General features: G+C 48.2%; 1 protein-coding gene and 1 non-coding gene across 5 annotated transcripts in view; both read left to right on the top strand.

Annotated features, from left to right (window-relative positions):
- Nucleotides 1–15237, top strand: part of TPM4 (tropomyosin 4) — a 36877-nt gene extending 21640 nt beyond the window's left edge. The window contains exons 5-9 of one of the 4 annotated variants that reach the window (XM_032268697.1): nt 159–229; nt 1168–1243; nt 5493–5555; nt 5641–5710; nt 13497–15237. In XM_032268697.1, the coding sequence (XP_032124588.1) occupies nt 159–229; nt 1168–1243; nt 5493–5555; nt 5641–5710; nt 13497–13579 (363 nt within the window). In that variant the 3' untranslated portion in view covers nt 13580–15237. Of the gene's footprint in view, nt 1–158; nt 230–1167; nt 1244–5492; nt 5556–5640; nt 5711–7061; nt 7311–13496 lie in introns of those variants that run through there. The other 3 variants (XM_032268699.1, XM_032268698.1, XM_032268700.1) reach the window with 3 other exon arrangements.
- On the top strand, nt 10206–10340 carry LOC116543289. Its single transcript, XR_004265531.1, has one exon. It is a non-coding gene; the product is annotated as a small nucleolar RNA SNORA42/SNORA80 family (small nucleolar RNA).
- Nucleotides 15238–17763: the final 2526 nt, after the last annotated feature.

Genomic DNA, 17763 nt, shown 5'->3' with positions numbered 1-17763 from the left:
CTGTCTCCAAAAAATTTAAAAAATAGAACCAGCAGAAAATCCCATGTTGCAGCTGATCTAGGGGTCTGGGTGGGGCATCCGTGGGGGCTCTCTGCAGTGGATGGGAGAGGGCACAGCTGGTGGGGATTGGGCTCAGTTGGGCCTTTCTGTCTCTGCAGGTAGCTCGGAAGCTGGTCATCCTGGAGGGTGAGCTGGAGAGGGCAGAGGAGCGTGCGGAGGTGTCTGAACTGTGAGTGGCAGAACAGGACTGAGCAAGGCTGGCTCTGCTCCCGGGGTGGAGTGGGCGGGAGCTGGCTGTGCTGGGAATTGGCTCTGACCGGGGCCTCTGCTCAAGTGGACGGGCGTCGGGAGTTCATGGCTCATCCTCTCATCCTTTCTCTTGGCTTCCGTGACAAAGAGAGGTGGTGACTGTTCTTACTGCCACGGGAAGTGCTGCCCACGTCTTGACCCTTTCCGCAAAGATATGGGGAAATGGTGAGACAGGAGGCAGCAGGGAAGCCCATTTTCCCAGAGAGGATATCTCAGGGGGCTGTGCCATTTTAACACAACCCTAACCTGCTTCAGAAGGCAGGCTCCCCCATCCGTATCTAAGTGCCTTGCTCCTACTGTCAGTGTTTGGCCGAGGTACATTCTGGGGGGGAAGGTGAGAAGCTTAACAGGAATCCCATGAGCACTGAGAGCACCGAAAAACAAAACGCCTGTCCTCTTGGCCTTGGGCGAGGAATTCAGCCCCACAGAGCATCCTGGAGTGTGGAGACACATCTGGTTTCACAAATCCACTCCAGGCTTCCTTCCTGGCGTGCCCCATGCAAACTCTCATTGCTGTCTGCCCGTCTCCTGCCCTCGATCCCATTCTTGCACCTTCCGGAGTCAGGCTCGTCAATCATAGATTTCACAGGTCGGTGTTGCCTCACCCTTGGCAGAAGACCAGGAGTGCTTTCCAAAGACTCCTCGGGCCGGCCTCGCCTCTGCCTGGTATGATAGGGCTTTGATAAGCACATAGCATTGCGCTGCAGAAAAATCCATTAACATTTTTCCTCCACATTCCTTCTGCGGGCCCCCCCGGGGCTGTGTAGGTTTCTCGTTTCGAAAATTTCTTTTAGGGTAGATTGCTATTGCCCAGCTGTAAGGGAAGATAGGACACAAAAATCCTTTGTCTTTGTGCAGAAAATGTGGTGACCTGGAAGAAGAACTCAAGAATGTTACTAACAATCTGAAGTCGCTGGAGGCTGCATCCGAAAAGGTTGGTGGTTGGCTGGAGCTGGAGGGGGGCTTGCCTGACTTGGCTCTTCTCTTCCCCCGAGGGATGGGGGAGCATGTCATGGTATGGGGAATCTGACCTTTATTACAGTAGCCTTGGTGCCTGGCAGCCAGGCTTTTTCCCCTACAGAAAGAGCTGGATTTCTCATGCACTCTTGGGTGTCCTCTTCCATGGGGTCTGAGCACCATCTCTGATCTCCATCTCAGGAGGATAGAGTTGGAACATGAGGTGGCCAGGTGTGGTGGCTCACGCCTGCAATCCCAGTACTTTGGGAGACCAAGGTGGGTGCATCACAAAGTCAGGAGTTCTAGACCAGCCTGACCAACATAATGAAACTCTGTGTCTACTAAAAATACAAAAATTAGCCAGGCGTGGTGGCAGGAGCCTATAATCCCAGCTACTTGAAGCTGAGGCAGGAGAATCGCTTGAACCTGGGAGGCGGACATTGCAGTGAGCCGATATCATGCCATTGCACTCCAGCATGGGCGACCGAGCAAGACTCTCTTAAAAACAAACAAACAAAAGAACACGAGGCTCCTTTTCGGGAGATCTGAGCGTAGTCGTATAAATACAGAGCCTCCCTCTCACCTGATTCCCTGGTTCCTCCAGAAATACCGTCTCAAAGGTGGTACAATCAGAGGTGGAACTGGGCATTTTAGGTTGAAACAGCACCCAAAGCAGTCACTACATGGCAACTATATCAGGAACAAAGGACACACTTCCACGGCCGAACCCCACCGACTTCCCCAGCCTCTTCTCTTCCTCATTCTTGCTCCTGCTTTTGCAGTTTCACAGACATGCTTTGTTCCCCCATCACCTCCACACCGCACCCTTTTTTTGAGACAGAGTCTCACTCTGTCGCCCAGGCTGGAATTCAATGGCACGGTCATAGTTCATTGCAGTCTTGAACTCCTGGGCTCCAGTGACCCTCCCACCTCAGCCACCACCTGCTCTTCACTCAGCTGGGTGTGACTTTCCTTTTTTGCTTGGTAAACCCCCAATTCATCCTCTTTTTTTTTTGAGACAGAATCTCACTCTGTTACCCAGGCTGGAGTGCAGTGGTGCCATCTTGGATCACAGCATCCTCCTCCTCCGAGGTTCAAGTGATTCTCCCATCTCAGTCTCCCGAGTAGCTGGGATCGCAGGTGTGAGCCACCATGCCTGGCTAATTTTTATAATTTTTGTAGAGACATTTCTTTTTTTTTTTTTTTTGATGTAGTGTTATTGTTATTCAGCAGGCTGGAGTGCAATGGCGCGATCTCGGCTCACCGCAACCTCCGCCTCCTGGGTTCAGGCAATTCTCCTGCCTCAGCCTCCTGAGTAGCTAGGATTACAGGCACGCGCCACCAGGCCCAGCTGGTTTTTTGTAGTTTTAGTAGAGACGGGGTTTCACCGTGTTGACCAGGATGGTCTCGATCTCTTGACCTCGTGATCCACCCGCCTCGGCCTCCCAAAGTGCTGGGATTACAGGTGTGAGCCACCGCGCCCGGCCATGTAGAGACATTTCATCATGTCGGCCAGGCTGGTCTTGAACTCCTAATCTCAAGTGATCTGCCCACCTCAGCCTCCCAAAGTGCTGGGGTTACAGGCATGAGCCACCACGCCCGGCCTAGAGATGAGATCTCACTCTGCTGCCCCGGCTGGAGTGCAGTGGCGTGATTATAGCTCCCTGCAGGCCCCAAACTCCTGGGCTCGAATAATCCTGCTATCTCAGCTTCCTGAGTAGCTAGGACTTGCAGGCATGCGCCACTACTCCTAAACCGTTTTTTGTTTTTGTTTTTGTTTTTTTGTAGAGTGCAGTCTCACTGTGTTGCCCAGGCTGGTCTTAAACTCCTGGGCTCAAGTGATCCTCGCACCTCAGCTTCCCAAAAGTGCCGGGATTACAGGCGTGGGCCGCTGTGCCCGGCCTCCTATTCATCCTTTGAGCTTCTGCTTAAACACCACTTCTTCTGAGAGACCTTCTCTGATTTCTCCTCTAGGTGAGGTATTTCTCTGCTGTGTAGCCCTGTCTACTACTTTTCCTGGCATTATGATTTCTTACATTTATTATAATTACTCAATTAATTGCATGCTTTCCTTGCTAGATTGTAAGTTGTAAGGACAGGGACCATGTTGTCTTGTTCAGAGCTGTGTTCCTAGTGCTAGCCTTGTGCCTCGCTATGTCTGTATTTGTGTGTGTGTGTGTGTGTGTGTGTGTGTGTGTGTGTGTGTGTGTGTGTGTGTGTATGTGTGTCTGTGTGTATTTTTTTTTTAGTGGAGACGGTGTTTCACCATGTTGCCCAGGCTGATCTCAAACTCCTGGCCTCAGGTGATCTCCCTGCACTGGTTTCCCTTATGTGCCAGCCCTGCCAATATCTGATTCTAGGATGTGTAAGGAATGAATTCAGTTGGTGTATGTGCGTCAGACGCTGCCCTGGGCCAGGGGTTTAGATGAGATGTGACACCAGTGATACGACATCTGCTCTCTCTTTTTGGAGACTTGCTCTGTCGTCCAAGCTGGAGTGCAATGGCACAATCTCAACTCACTGCAACCTCCACCTCCTGGGCCTGAGCAATTCTCTTGCCTCAGCCTCCTACGGACGCACACCACCGTGCCCAGCTAATTCTTGTATTTTTAGTAGAAATGGGGCTTCACCATGTTGGCCAGGCTGGTCTCAAACTCCTGACCACAAGTGATCCACCCACCTCGGCCTCCAAAGTGCTGGGATTACAGACATGAGCCACCGCTCCCGGCCTGGCGTCTGCTCTTGAAGAGCTCAGAGTCGAGTCTAGTGGAAGAGATTGACAGAGTACTTTGGGAATACAATAGAGGGACCTTGGTAGATTGTGAAAGGTGTCACCAAGGAGGTGACATTTAAAGGAGCTGTAGGCCCAGCACGGTGGCTCGTGCCTGTAATCCCAGCACTTTAAGAAGCCAAGGCAGGAGGATCGCTTGAGCTCAGAAGTTCCAGACCAGCCTGGGCAATATGGCGAGACCCCGTCTCAACTAAAAATAAAAAAATGAGCTGGGCATGGTGGCACACGCCTGTGATCCCAGCTACTTGGGAGGCTGACGTGAGAGGATCACTTGGAGGGTGGAGGTTGCAGTGAGCCGAGATTGCCCCACTGCATTCCAGAGTCAGGCTTCAGTCATGACTTGGTTATGCAATAGCCATGTGACCCTAAGCAAAATACCTTCACCTTTCTGCGACCCTTTCCTCCCCTATAAAATGGGATTGCACACACCTGGCTGTGATGCCATTGACTATGTCTGGACCATGGCAAGCAGCAAATAGTAAGTATTAGTTATTATTGGGAGGCCGAGGCAGGCAGACCACCTGAGGTCAGGAGTTCGAGACCAGCCTGGCCATCACGGCAAAACCCCGTCTCTACTAAAAATACAAAAATTAGTAGAGCATAGTGGTAGATGCCTGTAGTCCCGGCTACCTGGAAGGCAAGTCAGAGGAATCGCTTGAGCCTGGGAGGCGACAGTGGCAAGTCACAGTGAGCTGAGATTGTACCACTGCACGCCATCTTGGGCGACACAGCAAGTCTCTGTCTGATTTAAAAAAAAAAAAAGAGACAGGTATAATTTCTGATAAGTCGTCATGAGGAGGGGAACATTCCATGCTAAGGGACGCATTCATGAACGGGGCCTGGGACTCGGGAGTCCAGAGATTATGATCAGGGAGTGCCTGTCACCCCGGGGAAGGTGGTGAGGAACGGGCTTGGAAATACAGAGAGGACTGAAGTGGCACAGATTTCCAGTTATCTCCCTTTCTTCAGCATACTTTTATCTCAAGTTATCAGTTCAGGCTTTCTGATCGATACCATCCTAGAGGACTTCCCCCCACATTCTCCGCATTTCACACATATTTCTTCTGCTGGGGAAAGGTGCCTGCCTCTACTCTGCCTACTTCTTTTGTTTTTTGAGGTGGAATCTTGCTCTGTCGCCCAGGCTGGAGCGCATTGGTGCAATCTGGGCTCCCTGCAATCTCCACCTCCTGGGTTTAAGCAATTCTCATGCCTCAGCCTCCCAAGTAGCTGGGATTACAGGCATCCACCACCATGCTCGGCAAATTTTTTGTATTTTTAGTAGATAGGGTTTCACCATGTTGGCCAAGCTGGTCTCGAACTCGTGACCTTGTAATCAATCACCTCGGCTTCCCAAAGTGCTGGGATTCCAGGCGTGAGCCGCCGCGCCCGGCCGTGCCCTCCTTTTCTTAACGCAGCATTTTGCCTTCTCCCACAGTATTCTGAAAAGGAAGACAAATATGAAGAAGAAATTAAACTTCTGTCTGACAAACTGAAAGAGGTGAGTGTGTTTGCCCCCAGCGAGCTTAGGTTTGTCCTGGGGCTGGTCTTGAAGCCATGATGGGAACTCCTTTCTTCTTATCTAGGCTGAGACCCGTGCTGAATTTGCAGAGAGAACGGTGGCAAAACTGGAAAAGACCATTGATGACCTGGAAGGTATGAGGTTACCATCTAAATAATGTGTGCCCTGCCCTGCCTCCCCCTCCGGGACACATCCAGGGGCAGTTGGGGGCTGTGTGTAGGGGAGCTGGGTTGGGCCTTGTTTGCCTTAGGAAAGTAGAGTGCGTAGTGATGTCATATCTGGATGTCTTGGGACACTGGAATAGGATAATGCAAGTAATTCAGACTTGAGTTGTTACTTTCAGGAGGTAAAATATCTTTGCTTAGTTAGTCCCATGAGCAAGTACAGAGAAACAGGTATGGCTGTCTCTGGTTTTTTAAAAAAAAAAAATTCATGCCAGGTGTGGTGGCTCATGCCTGTAATCTCAGCACTTTGAGAGGCTGAGGCTGGTGGATCACTTGAGGCCAGGAATTTGAGACCAGCCTGGCCAACATGGTGAAACCCCGTCTCTACCAAAAATGCAAAACATTAGCCGGGTGTGGTGGTACCCGCCTGTAATCCCAGCTACTCGGGAGGCTGAGGCAGGAGAATCGCTTGAACCTGGGAGGCGGAGGTTGCAGTGAGCCGAGATCATGCCACTGCACTCCAGCCTGGGCGACAGTGAGACTCCATCTAAAAAAAAAAAAAAGTCTTCACAATTTCCTTTGGATTGCTCATTTGTGATAGATGCCTGGCATTTTTTTTTTTTTTTTTTTTACATGCCTTGCATTTTTGCAGAAGCTCTGTCCCAGAGAGCTCAAAGCTTACCACAGTGGGAAAAACAGAACTACGGGAAATGTAGGCACCCCAATAAAGACTCTAGTCTTGCAAGTCTGGGGCCCACATCTCCCAGAATTTCTTGAAGAGTTCCAATGTTTAACATTTGGTCTCATGTTCTTCATGATATAGCCCAAGAATTCCCAGAATCTTGGAGTTCAGATGGAATCCTCCAAACTGCCCATCCCACACAGAAAGGATGCATTCTTCAGACCGCGCGTCCCAATGTTTTTTTTTGGGGAAGTGAGATTCCCATATAAGGGAAAATGCCCCATTCCAAAGTATGATCTTTAGACAGGGTGATGTTATTGGAAATCAGAAATCAACTGGGGGTGGGGACGGTGGGGAGAAGCTCTGTCACTCCTGGTCACCACTGATTTGAAGCTTCACTCTGGCTAATCCCCGTGTAGAACCTCAAACCCCGCTTAGAAATCACTCCGCAGATCTTCTGTTTTCTTCATCTGTTCCCATAGAACACAACTTTCTCCCAGTCTGTGCTTTGTTTGCTCACATTTTTTTTCTTCCTCTTGTGGTTCATCTGTGGCACTCCATTCTGATCCTTGCCTTCTGTCCCCCGTACCTACCTACCTCTTCTTCTGAACTGTCTCGCTGGGGACCTCCACCCTCTAGATGAGTTATACGCTCAGAAGCTCAAGTACAAAGCTATCAGCGAGGAGCTGGACCACGCGCTCAACGACATGACCTCTCTCTGAGAGGCAGCCACGTTGCTGCCCTCTGTCCTCACGTGGTGCCTCCTACGCCCCTGCGGGCTTCTGGGAGCTCCAGTGCCCTGCCTCCTCTGGTTTGAACAGCAGAGCCTTCTTCTGATGTGTCTGTGACTCTACAACCGAAATAAAGACGGGCCATCCTCCTCTTCATGCCCCTCATTCTCATTTTCTCCACTTGCCGCCTTTGAGCTGTAGCTGTGTGCCCTTGACCGTGGCCTGAAACACAAAGTGGTTGAGGTTAGCCTGGCACTCACAGATGAAAAGCTCATTACAAAAAGAAAATTATGCCTACAAGATGCTTTTCTGAAGACGTAAAAACAAAAGCAACTTAGGTGTGTGCTCTCAGATACCCCCGTTAGCTAACAGCATCTGCATTCCAATACGTAGTTTTGTTTTGTTTTGTTTTGTTGTGTGACTGAGTCTCACTCTGTCGCCCAGGCTGGAGTGCAGTGGTGTGATCTCAGCTCACTGCAACCTCCACCCCCCCGCTTCAAGTGATTCTCCTGCCTCAGCCTTCTGAGCAGCTAGGACTACAGGCACGTGCCACCACACCCAGCTAATTTTCTTGTATTTTTAGTAAAAACAGGGTTTCACTATGTTGGCCAGGCTGGTCTCAAACTCCTGACCTCAGGATCTGCCTGCCTCAGCTTCCCAACTGCTGGGATTACAGGCAAAAGCCACGATGCCCAGGCTTTTTTTGTCATCCAGGCTGGAGTGCAATGGTACCATCATAGTTCAACCATCACCTCCAGGGCTCAAGCGATCCTCCGACCTTGACCTCCCAAGTTGCTGGGACTGTACAGGCATGCACCACCACACGAGGCTGATTTTTGTACTTTTCTGTAGAAGCGGGGAGGTCTTATTTATGTTGCCCAGGCTGGTCTTGAACTCCTGGACTCAGGCAGTCTCCCCGCCACACCCTCCCAAGGTGCAGCTACAGGCATGAGCCACCGTGTCTGGCCACAGTGGTTTTTCCTTAAATAGAAATTGTTGTGAATGGAGACTCATCCTTATAAACCGCTTAGGCAGCTTAAGAGAGCAGGGATTTGGAAAAACCAGCAAGCCGGTGTTAAAAATGCGGCTCCCCTTGAATGGGGCTTGAACTACGAGTTCAAATAGCGGCAATGACCTGTTGATTTCTTTTTCCTCCTTGTCTCGTGTGCTCTCTCTGTGTTACCCTGGGGCTTCCCACGGCTGCTCACTGCTCATCCAGCTCCCAGTCCTGGGAGGAAGTTCACCTCCACGCCCTGCCCTTGGAAAACTGACTGTACAAGGAGTGAACAGGCCTCCCATGAACAGGGCAAGGGAGTGGAAAGTGCTGTGACCTCAGAAGAAATGAATTCAGAATTCTTTCCCGAATTCCAAAGTTGCCTGGGACACTAACATCAGTCTCCTTTCATATTTGACTAAGTAATAACAGGAACTTTGCTTTAGAATAACTCATAAGGTTGACCTGTGGATATTAAAAGGTCATACTGCCAGGCGCAGTGGCTCATGCCTGTAATCCCAGCACTTTGGGAGGCTGAGATGGGTGGATCACCTGAGGTCGTGAGTTCGAGACCAGCCTGACCAACATGGAGAAACCCATCTCCACAGAAAATACCAGGAAAAAAAAAAGGTCATACTTTTTCCTGCATGAGGGTTATGGAGAAAACAAGGTCACGCTTTTTTGAGACAGGGTCTCATTCTGTTGACAGGGCTGGAGGGCAGTGGTGCCATTTTGGCTCACTGCAGCCTTCACCTCCTGGGTTCAAACGATTCTCGTGTCTCAGCCTCCCAAGTAGCTGAGATTACAGTCACGCACCACCACGCCCGGCTAATTTTTGTATTTTTAGTAGAGACAGCTGTTGCTGACCAGGCTGGTCTCAAACTCCTGGCCTCAAGTGATCCACCCACTTCTGCTTCCTAAAGTGGAGAGATTACAGCCCAGGCTATGCTTTTTTAATGATCAAAAACACCAATTTGTCAAAGATAATCCAAATTTCAAATAGTCCATCCAGTTCTCCCCTGCACCCCACTGCTACCACCTTAAATTTTTTTTTTTTTTTTAAGACGGAGTTTCGCTCTTGTTACCCAGGCTGGAGTGCAATGGCGCGATCTCGGCTCACCGCAACCTCCGCCTCCTGGGTTCAGGCAATTCTCCTGCCTCAGCCTCCCAAGTAGCTGGGATTACAGGCGTGAGCCACCGCACCCGGCCACCACCTTAAATTATCACCTATCGTTGACATTCAGGCGTCCAAGCCACGTCTTCCATACTACCCCTTGGACCTGGAAATGGCATGAAAATCTCCAACTAGATCCACAAATTTCAGTCATCCATTCTTACTCTGATTTTTTTTTTTTTTTTTTGTCTAGGTGGGAAGCTCTGTCTCTGTTACTCTGTCTATTCATTCATTCCTCCAAAGTGCATCTGCCCTAAACTGCCTGCACTTTTCCACCTCGGACCTCTCCCTGCCCCTGACTGCCGTGCATCCTGAACTTTTGCAAACCCATTCCCCTCACGCACTGCCATATACATGGCCTTGGAAAGATTATAGACTGTGTAGGGGCTGGTTTTTGTTTGGCAATCTGTGTATTTGCCCCTGGAATCTTCCCAGGCATTTCTGGACTCCACCCTTTGAAGTAACTATGCAGCCTGTCTATCCAGTCATTCTACCTAGCGAAGCACCTAAGTGGAATTTCAGAGATTAGTGCTATGGCTGGACGTGGTGGCTCATGCCTATAATCCCAGCACTTTGGGAGGCCAAGGCGGGCGGTTCACTTTAGGTCAGGAGTTGGAGACCAGCCTGGCCAACATGGTGAAACCATGTCTCTACTAAAAATACAAAAGTTAGCCGGCGTGGTGGTGGGCGCCTGTAATCCCAGCTACTCCGGGAGGCTGAGGTGGGAGAATCAATGGCTTGAACCCGGGAGGCGGAGGTTGCAGTGAGCAGAGATCGCACCATTGCACTCCAGCCTGGGTGACAGAGCAAGACTCCGCCCCCAAAAAAAGACAGACTTCAAATGTCCTTAAAGCATGAATGAAAAGCTTAAAAAAAAAAAAAGAGCATGGTAATGGATTTATGGTGGGTCCTTCTCTGTGGGCCTCTCATAGTGGACCATGCCAGAGTAAGTGGCAGCCTCGAACCATTGCCCAGCCCCTTACCTGTGGGCTGTGAGCACTGAAGGGGGTTGCACAGTATAAATAAATGAATGAACGAATGAGAGATTAGTGCTGTGGAGGTCTCCACTATCTGTTGATAGTCTTTGAGCCTTGTCCTGATTCTGAAGGGCAGTTAACACTTTCAGGGAAAGTCATTTTATCTCAGACCTGATAAAATAGATGCTAGAGCATCTAAGTGACAAGATGAAGTGAAGGATTTGTAGTCAAGAGACCACGGTTTAAGGCCCAGTGTAGTGGCTCACATGTATAATCTCAGCACTTTGGGAGGCCAAGGCAGACGTATCACCTGAGCTCAGGGGTTTGAGACCAGCCTGGGCAACATGGCAAGACCCTGCTTCTCTAAAAATAACACTAATATTTTATTTTTTTAAAAAAATGTTAATAGGCTGGGCTTCGTGGCTCACATCTATAATCCCAGCACTTTGGGAGGCCGAGACAGGTGAGCTCAGGAGCTCGGGACCAGCCTGGCCAACATGGTGAAACCCCATCTCTACAAAAATACAAAAAAATTAGGGGGGCATGGTGGCAGGCACCTGTAATCCCAGCTACTCGGGATGCTGAGGCAGGAGAATCGCTTGAAATTGGAAGGCAGAGGTTGCAGTGAGCCAAGATTGTGTCATTGCACTCCAGCCTGGGCGACAAGAGCAAAACTCCATCTCAAAAGAAAAAAATTAATAAAAAATAAAGAGACCGAGATTTAAAATCCTAGCTCTACCACTTTAACCATGCCAATGTGAACAAGCTGCTTAGCTTTTCCACAAAATAAAGGTGATATCTCCGCCATTATGAGGATTAAATGAGATAATGGAGAAACTGGCTCATACTACAGTCAGCATTCAGTTAACATCTATTCATCCAGACTGGATAGGCCCAGCTCACTCCACCTGATGGAATCCTCCCAGGTCATAGTCACTTGACTTTTTTTTTTAGATGGAACCCTGCTCTGTCATCCAGGCTGGAGTGCAGTGGCACAGTCTTGTGCAATCTTGGCTCACTGCAACCTCCACCTCCCAGGTTCAAGTGATTCTCCTGCCTCAGGAGTATCAAATGATTCTCCTGCCTCAGGAGTATCAAATGATTCTCCTGCCTCAGGAGTATCAAATGATTCTCCTGAGTAGCTGGGATTACAGACTCCTGCCACCACCTCGCCCTAATTTTTTGCATTTTTAGTAGAGACAGGGTTTCACCATGTTGGCCAGGCTGGTCTTGAACTCCTGGCATCAAGTGATTCTCAGTGGTTCATGGCAGTAATCCCAGCACCTGTAGTCCCAATTATTTGGAAGGCTGAGGCGGGTGCATTGCTTGAGACCAGCTTGGGCAACATGGCAAAACCCCATCTCTACTAAAAATACAAGAATTAGCTGGGTGTAGTGGTACACACCTTTAGTCCCAGCTACGGAGGCTGAGGTGGGAGGATCACTTGAGCCTGGGAGGCCAAGACTGCAGTGAGCTGTGATCATGCCAGCCTGGGCAACACATGAGACCCTGCCAATAAATAGATAGATAGATAGATAGATGATTGATAGATAGGTGATCGATAGATAGGGCTGCCATCTCCTGCAGTCATTTTTGCATTCTGTAAATTTCCAGGCGGATCATATCACACTTTATGAGGAATTTTCCTTTCCCCCAGTATTTTAATGAGTCTTGGCCTTGCTCCTTATCAGCCATCACTGATTACAAACTAAGCTCTCTCTTGCACTCTGTCACGCATAGCTCTAAATGGCATCTTTTTTCTGTCTTTCTTTTTTAATTTAAATTGTTTCATCAGCTCAGTCACTTAACAACATGCCTGTAGTCTGGCTTAAATTTCAGTCACGTTGCATTTACCTGGGGTTTGTCTCCATTCCTCTGGATGCGTAGACAATTACACAATTGCCCTTGTAATTTAAACAGCTGTTCCCAGAAGCTCCAAAAGAAAGATGGGTTATAGGGTTAGATTTTCCTATAAAAGGCTCAGAGACCAATTAACTTGCACTTGAGTGGAAATTTATATTAAGTCACAAATATCTAGGACTGAAATCTTATCTTTGTGTAACATGTCATAGGTTCTGAAGCATTTCTCATTCATTCCTCATCATAACCCCCACACCACACATTGACATTGTTACCTCCACTTGACAGATGGGGAAACAGACGTAGGAAGGGTAAATGCTTATCTCAGTGGTACAACTGGGGCTTAAGTCTAGGTATTCTAACTCTAGGGTTATCAGAGTTCACAAGGAAAAATAGAGGGCACCAAGTTAAATCTGAATTTTAGATAAGCAATGGCTAATTTTTTAATCATAAGTACATCTCATGCAACATTTGGGGTATACTAACACTAAAATATTATTTGTGCTTTATCTGAAATTCAGTTTAACTGGGCACCCTGCATTTTGTCTCACAACTGTGACTCCCAAATTTGGTGCGCGGTCCCTAGTCTTCCGTGATGTTCTGCTGTAATTAAAAATACAAAGTACTGGCCAGGCATGAGGGCTATAGCCCTGTAATCCAAGCCCTTTGGGAGGCTGAGCAGATGAATTCCTTGAGCCCAGGAGCTCGAGACCAGCCTGGGTAGCATGGTAAGACCCTGTCTCTATAAAAAAAAATGCAAAAGTTAGCCAGATGTGGTGGCATACACCTGTGGTCCCAGCTACTTGGCAGGCTGAGGTGGGAGGATCACCTGAGCCCAGGGAGGTCACAGCTGTGGTGATTTGTGATTATACCACTGCACTGCAGCCTGGACAACAACAACAAAAAGTACTTTATTCGTTGTGACGTTCACCCTGGCAGTTTGAAGTTTATAAATCTTTTTTTTTTTTGGCCGGACGCGGTGGCACACGCCTGTAATTCCAGCACTTTGCGGGGCGGAGGTGGTCTGATTGCTTGAGGTCAGGAGTTGAAGACCAGCCTGGCCAACATGGTGAAACACCATCTCTACTAAAAATACAAAAATTAGCCGGGCAGTGGTGGCGGGCACCTGTAATACCAGCTACTCGGGAGGCTGAAGTGGGAGAATTGCTTGAGCCTGGAAGGCAGAGGTTGCAGCGAGCTGAGATCGTGCCATTGCACTTCAGCCTGGGCAACAGAGTGAAACCCTGTCTCAAGAAAAAAAAAAGAAATCTTTTTTTCCTTTCACTTAACAAATATGCTTATTAATTTATCTTTCCCCCTACTCTTAATCCTCACCAGAGAAACTTGCCCAGGCCAAAGAAGAGAACGTGGGCTTACATCAGACACTGGATCAGACACTAAATGAACTTAACTGTATATAATCAAACCAGAAGAGTCTCGTTCCACCAGTAACTCCGGAGCTCCGTGGGTCTTTCTCTTCTCTTGTAAGAAGTTCCTTTTGTTATTGCCATCTTCGCTTTGCTGGATATGTCAAGCAAATTATGAATACATGACCAAATATTTTGTATTGGAGAAGCTTTGAGCACCAGTTAAATCTCATTCCTTTCCTTTTTTTTCCCCCAAATGGCACCAGCTTTTTCAACTCTCTTATTTTTTCCTTAAGTTGCATTTATTCCTAAGGTAGGCAGGGTATTTCCTAGTAAGCATACTTTCTTAAGACGGAAGGCATTTGGTTCCTGGGAGAATAGGCAGCCCCCCACTTTGAAGAACGCAGACCCCAATATTTAGTGGATCTATATGAAATGCTGAAGAACATAACCTTTTGGGTCAAGGTTGGTCGAACTATAGGAGAAAACAGGGACCATCACATGGGTGGGGATTTTCCACCCAGAGCCAATAAAAGGGCTGGGCGGGGTGGGCAGGGGGCGGGCATTGTGGGAAGTCATAACCCATGGATAGATTAACCTAAGAATCCTGGCCCTTCTCCACACTCCACAAACATCCTCTCAAGCAGTCAACGTAGAATGCTTGGGAAATAGTCGTAATTACCCCCGTATTTTCTGGATAGATCCTTGATGTGATGTTCTGCATATTTCCTTCATTCTAAAGTTGTTCTCCGGCCGGGTGTGGTGTCCCATGCCTGTAATCCCAACATTTTGGGAGGCCAAGGTGGGCAGATCACTTGAGGTCAGGAGTTCAAGACCAACCCGGCCAACATGGTAAAACCCCGTCTCTAATAAAGTTGCAAAAGTTATGATGGCGCCTGCCTGTAGTCTCAGCTACTCCAGGAGACTCAGGCAGGAGGATCCCTTGAACCCAGAAAGTGGAGGTTGCAGTGAGCCGAGATCATGGCACTGCACTCCAGCACGGGCAACAGAGTGAGACTCCATCTCAAGAAAAAGTAAAATAAAAATAAAGTTGTTCTCTGAGGAGCAAATGTCTCATTCCAATAATGACCCATCCACTCAGCAGGAATATGGTGGAGTTCAGTCCAGTTCAGATCAGCCATATCCAAAAGACTACAAGTCATTATAAGTTGAGCAGAAGAGTTTTTTTTTTTTTTTCTCTTAGCAGAAAGGGCCTCTCTGACAGCAGAGATTAAAAATTGGCCCAACTTCACTTCCATACTTCAGGGAATAGCAAACTGAAGATTTACCTATCTAGGACTTGAATTCCTTCTTTGGGACCAAGTTAGTAAAAGACCAAGAAACTCCTGATTAAACTGGATAATGGAGGATTTTGTAGACAGGGCTGCACACATTGGCTTTGTTTTACTTCTGTTTTCTCAGTTAACATCTCAGAGCTAGAACATTCCATATTCCCCAGCAGCGTGTCGGGACCAACTAAAGTTTACAATTCCAACTAAAAATCACCCTGCTTCTGGCTTATTGGAATCCCCTATCCGCCCCGCCCCACCGCCCGACTGCTATTTATTCAGCACCACACTACCCAGGAAATACACTAGCAAATTGTGCAATTGAATGAAATCCACACCTTTCTTTAGATTCTTGCAACTGTATCATATGTAATAGTATCACTTTTCTACATTTTGGTCAAATAAATTTTTACATAAACTACAGTTTGTGTGAATTTTAGAACGAGTGCGGGTACACAGAGCATTTTGGTTCAACAAATGTTAACGGGACGGAAAGAGGAAATAACAGAGCCAAGAACGAAGAAAAGGTTATCTATTCCTTTATATCATAACTACATGATACAAGCGTATTACAATCTCATTACTGGCAAGAGCACTCAGCCTCAGTAACTCGAAAACTGGCCTTCATTATCCCGTCTTGCCTGACCCAGGCTGTAAAGAATGAGTAAGATTTTAATAGATAAGAGCAGGCAAGATAGTCTCTGTTGCCTGAGTTAGGAAGGCCTGCCTGGCGAAGGCTTTCTGAGTTGCATATATGAAGCAAAGCAGACCAGCGTGGGCAACAAAGTGAGACCCCATCTCTACAAAAAAATACAAAAATTTGGCCAGCTGCGGTGGCCAAATTACACCTGTAATCCCAGGATTTTGAGAGGCTAAGGCGGGCAGATCGCTTGAGGCCAGGAGTTCAAGACCAGCTTGGCCAACATGGTGAAACCCCATCTCTACTAAAAATACAAAAATGAGCTGGACATGGTGGTACACACCTATAATCCCAGTTACCTAGGAGGTGGAGGTTGCCGTGAGCCAAGATTGCACCACTGCAATCCAGCCTGGGCAACAGAGCAGGACTCTGTCAAACACACACACATACAAATGAGTGGGGCGTGGTGGCACGTGCCTGTAAGTCCCAGCTACTCAAGAGGCTGAGGAAGGAGGATTGCTTGAGCCTAGGAGGCAGAGGGTGCAGTGAGCTATGATCCGCCAGTGCACTCCAGCCTGGGGGACCGTCTTTGAGCAAGACCCTGTCTCAAAATAATTAAAAAATAAAGCAAAGCAGAAGTAGAAAGCTGGAAGGTAAGCTGGGCCCACACTGATGAAAGCCTGAACTTAATTTAGGCAGGAGTGGAGAGCCGCTAAAGACTAGGAGGCCGGGCGCAGTGGCTCATGCCTATAATCCCAGCACTTTGGAAAGCTGAAGCAAGTGGATCATTTGGGAGTTCAAGACTAGCCCGGGCAACACGGTGAAACCCCATCTCTACTAAAAATACAAAAATTAGCTGTAGTCCCAGCTACTCTAGAGGCTGAGGCAGGAGAATCACTTGAACCCAGGAGGCGGAGGTTGCAGTGAACCGAGATCATGCCACTGCGTGCTCAGGTGACCGAGCAAGACTCTATCCCCCACCACAAAAAAAAAGAGAGTACAAAGATGAGGAAACAAGTCAAAGCAGTACACTAGAAAAGTCCATTTAGCATTCGTCTTCGAGAAAGCCTAGCGTCGGGGTGGACTAAGGCAGGAAGGCCAGTTAGGCGAAGGTTTCAATAATCCAGTATGGGCTGCCATGGAATACAAGGGAAGAAGTGAGCCAAAGGAAGTAACCTTAAAATTTAGGTCACTGGATGGCAGAGAACTTAGAAGAGTGCCAAAGACCACTACAGTTTCACTATCTGGATTTTTATATTTTGCCTCGAGATCTTTTTTTGAGGAGGAGCGGCAGGGAATTGGAAAGAGAAATGAAAGCCTTTAAAACATTAATGGAATCTGCAAACAACTTTCTGTTACCAAAACAAATAACAGGCCAGGCGCTGTGGCTCACACTTGTAATCCCAGTACTTTGGGAGACCAAGACGGGTGGATCACCTGAGGTTAGGAGTTCGAGACCACCCTGGCCAACATGGTGAAACCCCGTCTCTACTAAAAATACAAAAATTAGCCAGGCGTGGTGGCACATATCTGTAATCCCAGCTACTCGAGAGGCTGAGACAGGGGAATCACTTGAACCCAGGAGGCGGAGGTGGCAGTGAGCCGAGATTATGCCACTGCACTCCAGCCTGGGCGGCAGAGCAAGACTCCTTCTCAAAAATAAAACAAAATAAAATAAAATAACAGCAGGCAGAGACGGGGAGGATAACTCGAGCCTAGCCAGGAGTTCAAGACTTGCTTGGGCAATATAGCGAGACCCCATTCTCCAAAAATAAATTAAAAATAACTGTCCAGGCACGGTGGCTCACACCTGTAATCCCAGCACTTTGGGAGGCCAAGGTAGGCAGATCACGAGGTCAGGAGATTAAGACCTTCCTGGCTAACAAGATGAAACCTCGTCTCTAAGAAAAATACAAAAATTAGCCAGGTGTGGTAGCACGCGCCTGTGGTCCCAGCAACTCGGGAGATTGAGGCAGGAGAAGTGCTTAAACCCGAGAGGTGGAGGTTGCAGTGAGCCGAGATCACCCCACTGCATGCCAGCCTGGGTGAAAGAGCAAGACTCGGGTTCAAAAAAAAGAAAAAATTAAAGCATTTCCTTTATACCAATCCAACCTTTAACTGACACTGGGATGATTTAGATGGTCAGTAGAGGGAGTATGAATGAAGGAAGTCCCCCCTCCAATAAGGGCCCTGCCATGACTTGACCACAGCTGTCCCTTTGTGTGCGTGTTTTCTCCCTCCTCCCTCCCCGCTTGGGTTGTAATCTATCTCAGGATGGTGTTTTAGTCATGCCCGTGGCCTCAGCACTT

The sequence above is a fragment of the Sapajus apella genome, unplaced genomic scaffold (genome assembly GCF_009761245.1).
Source record: "Sapajus apella isolate SASKATOON/1434 unplaced genomic scaffold, GSC_monkey_1.0 scaffold185, whole genome shotgun sequence".
Taxonomy (NCBI): Eukaryota; Metazoa; Chordata; class Mammalia; order Primates; family Cebidae; genus Sapajus; species Sapajus apella.
Note: the sequence above shows the minus strand (reverse complement) of the source record. Positions and strands in the feature narration are given on the sequence as shown.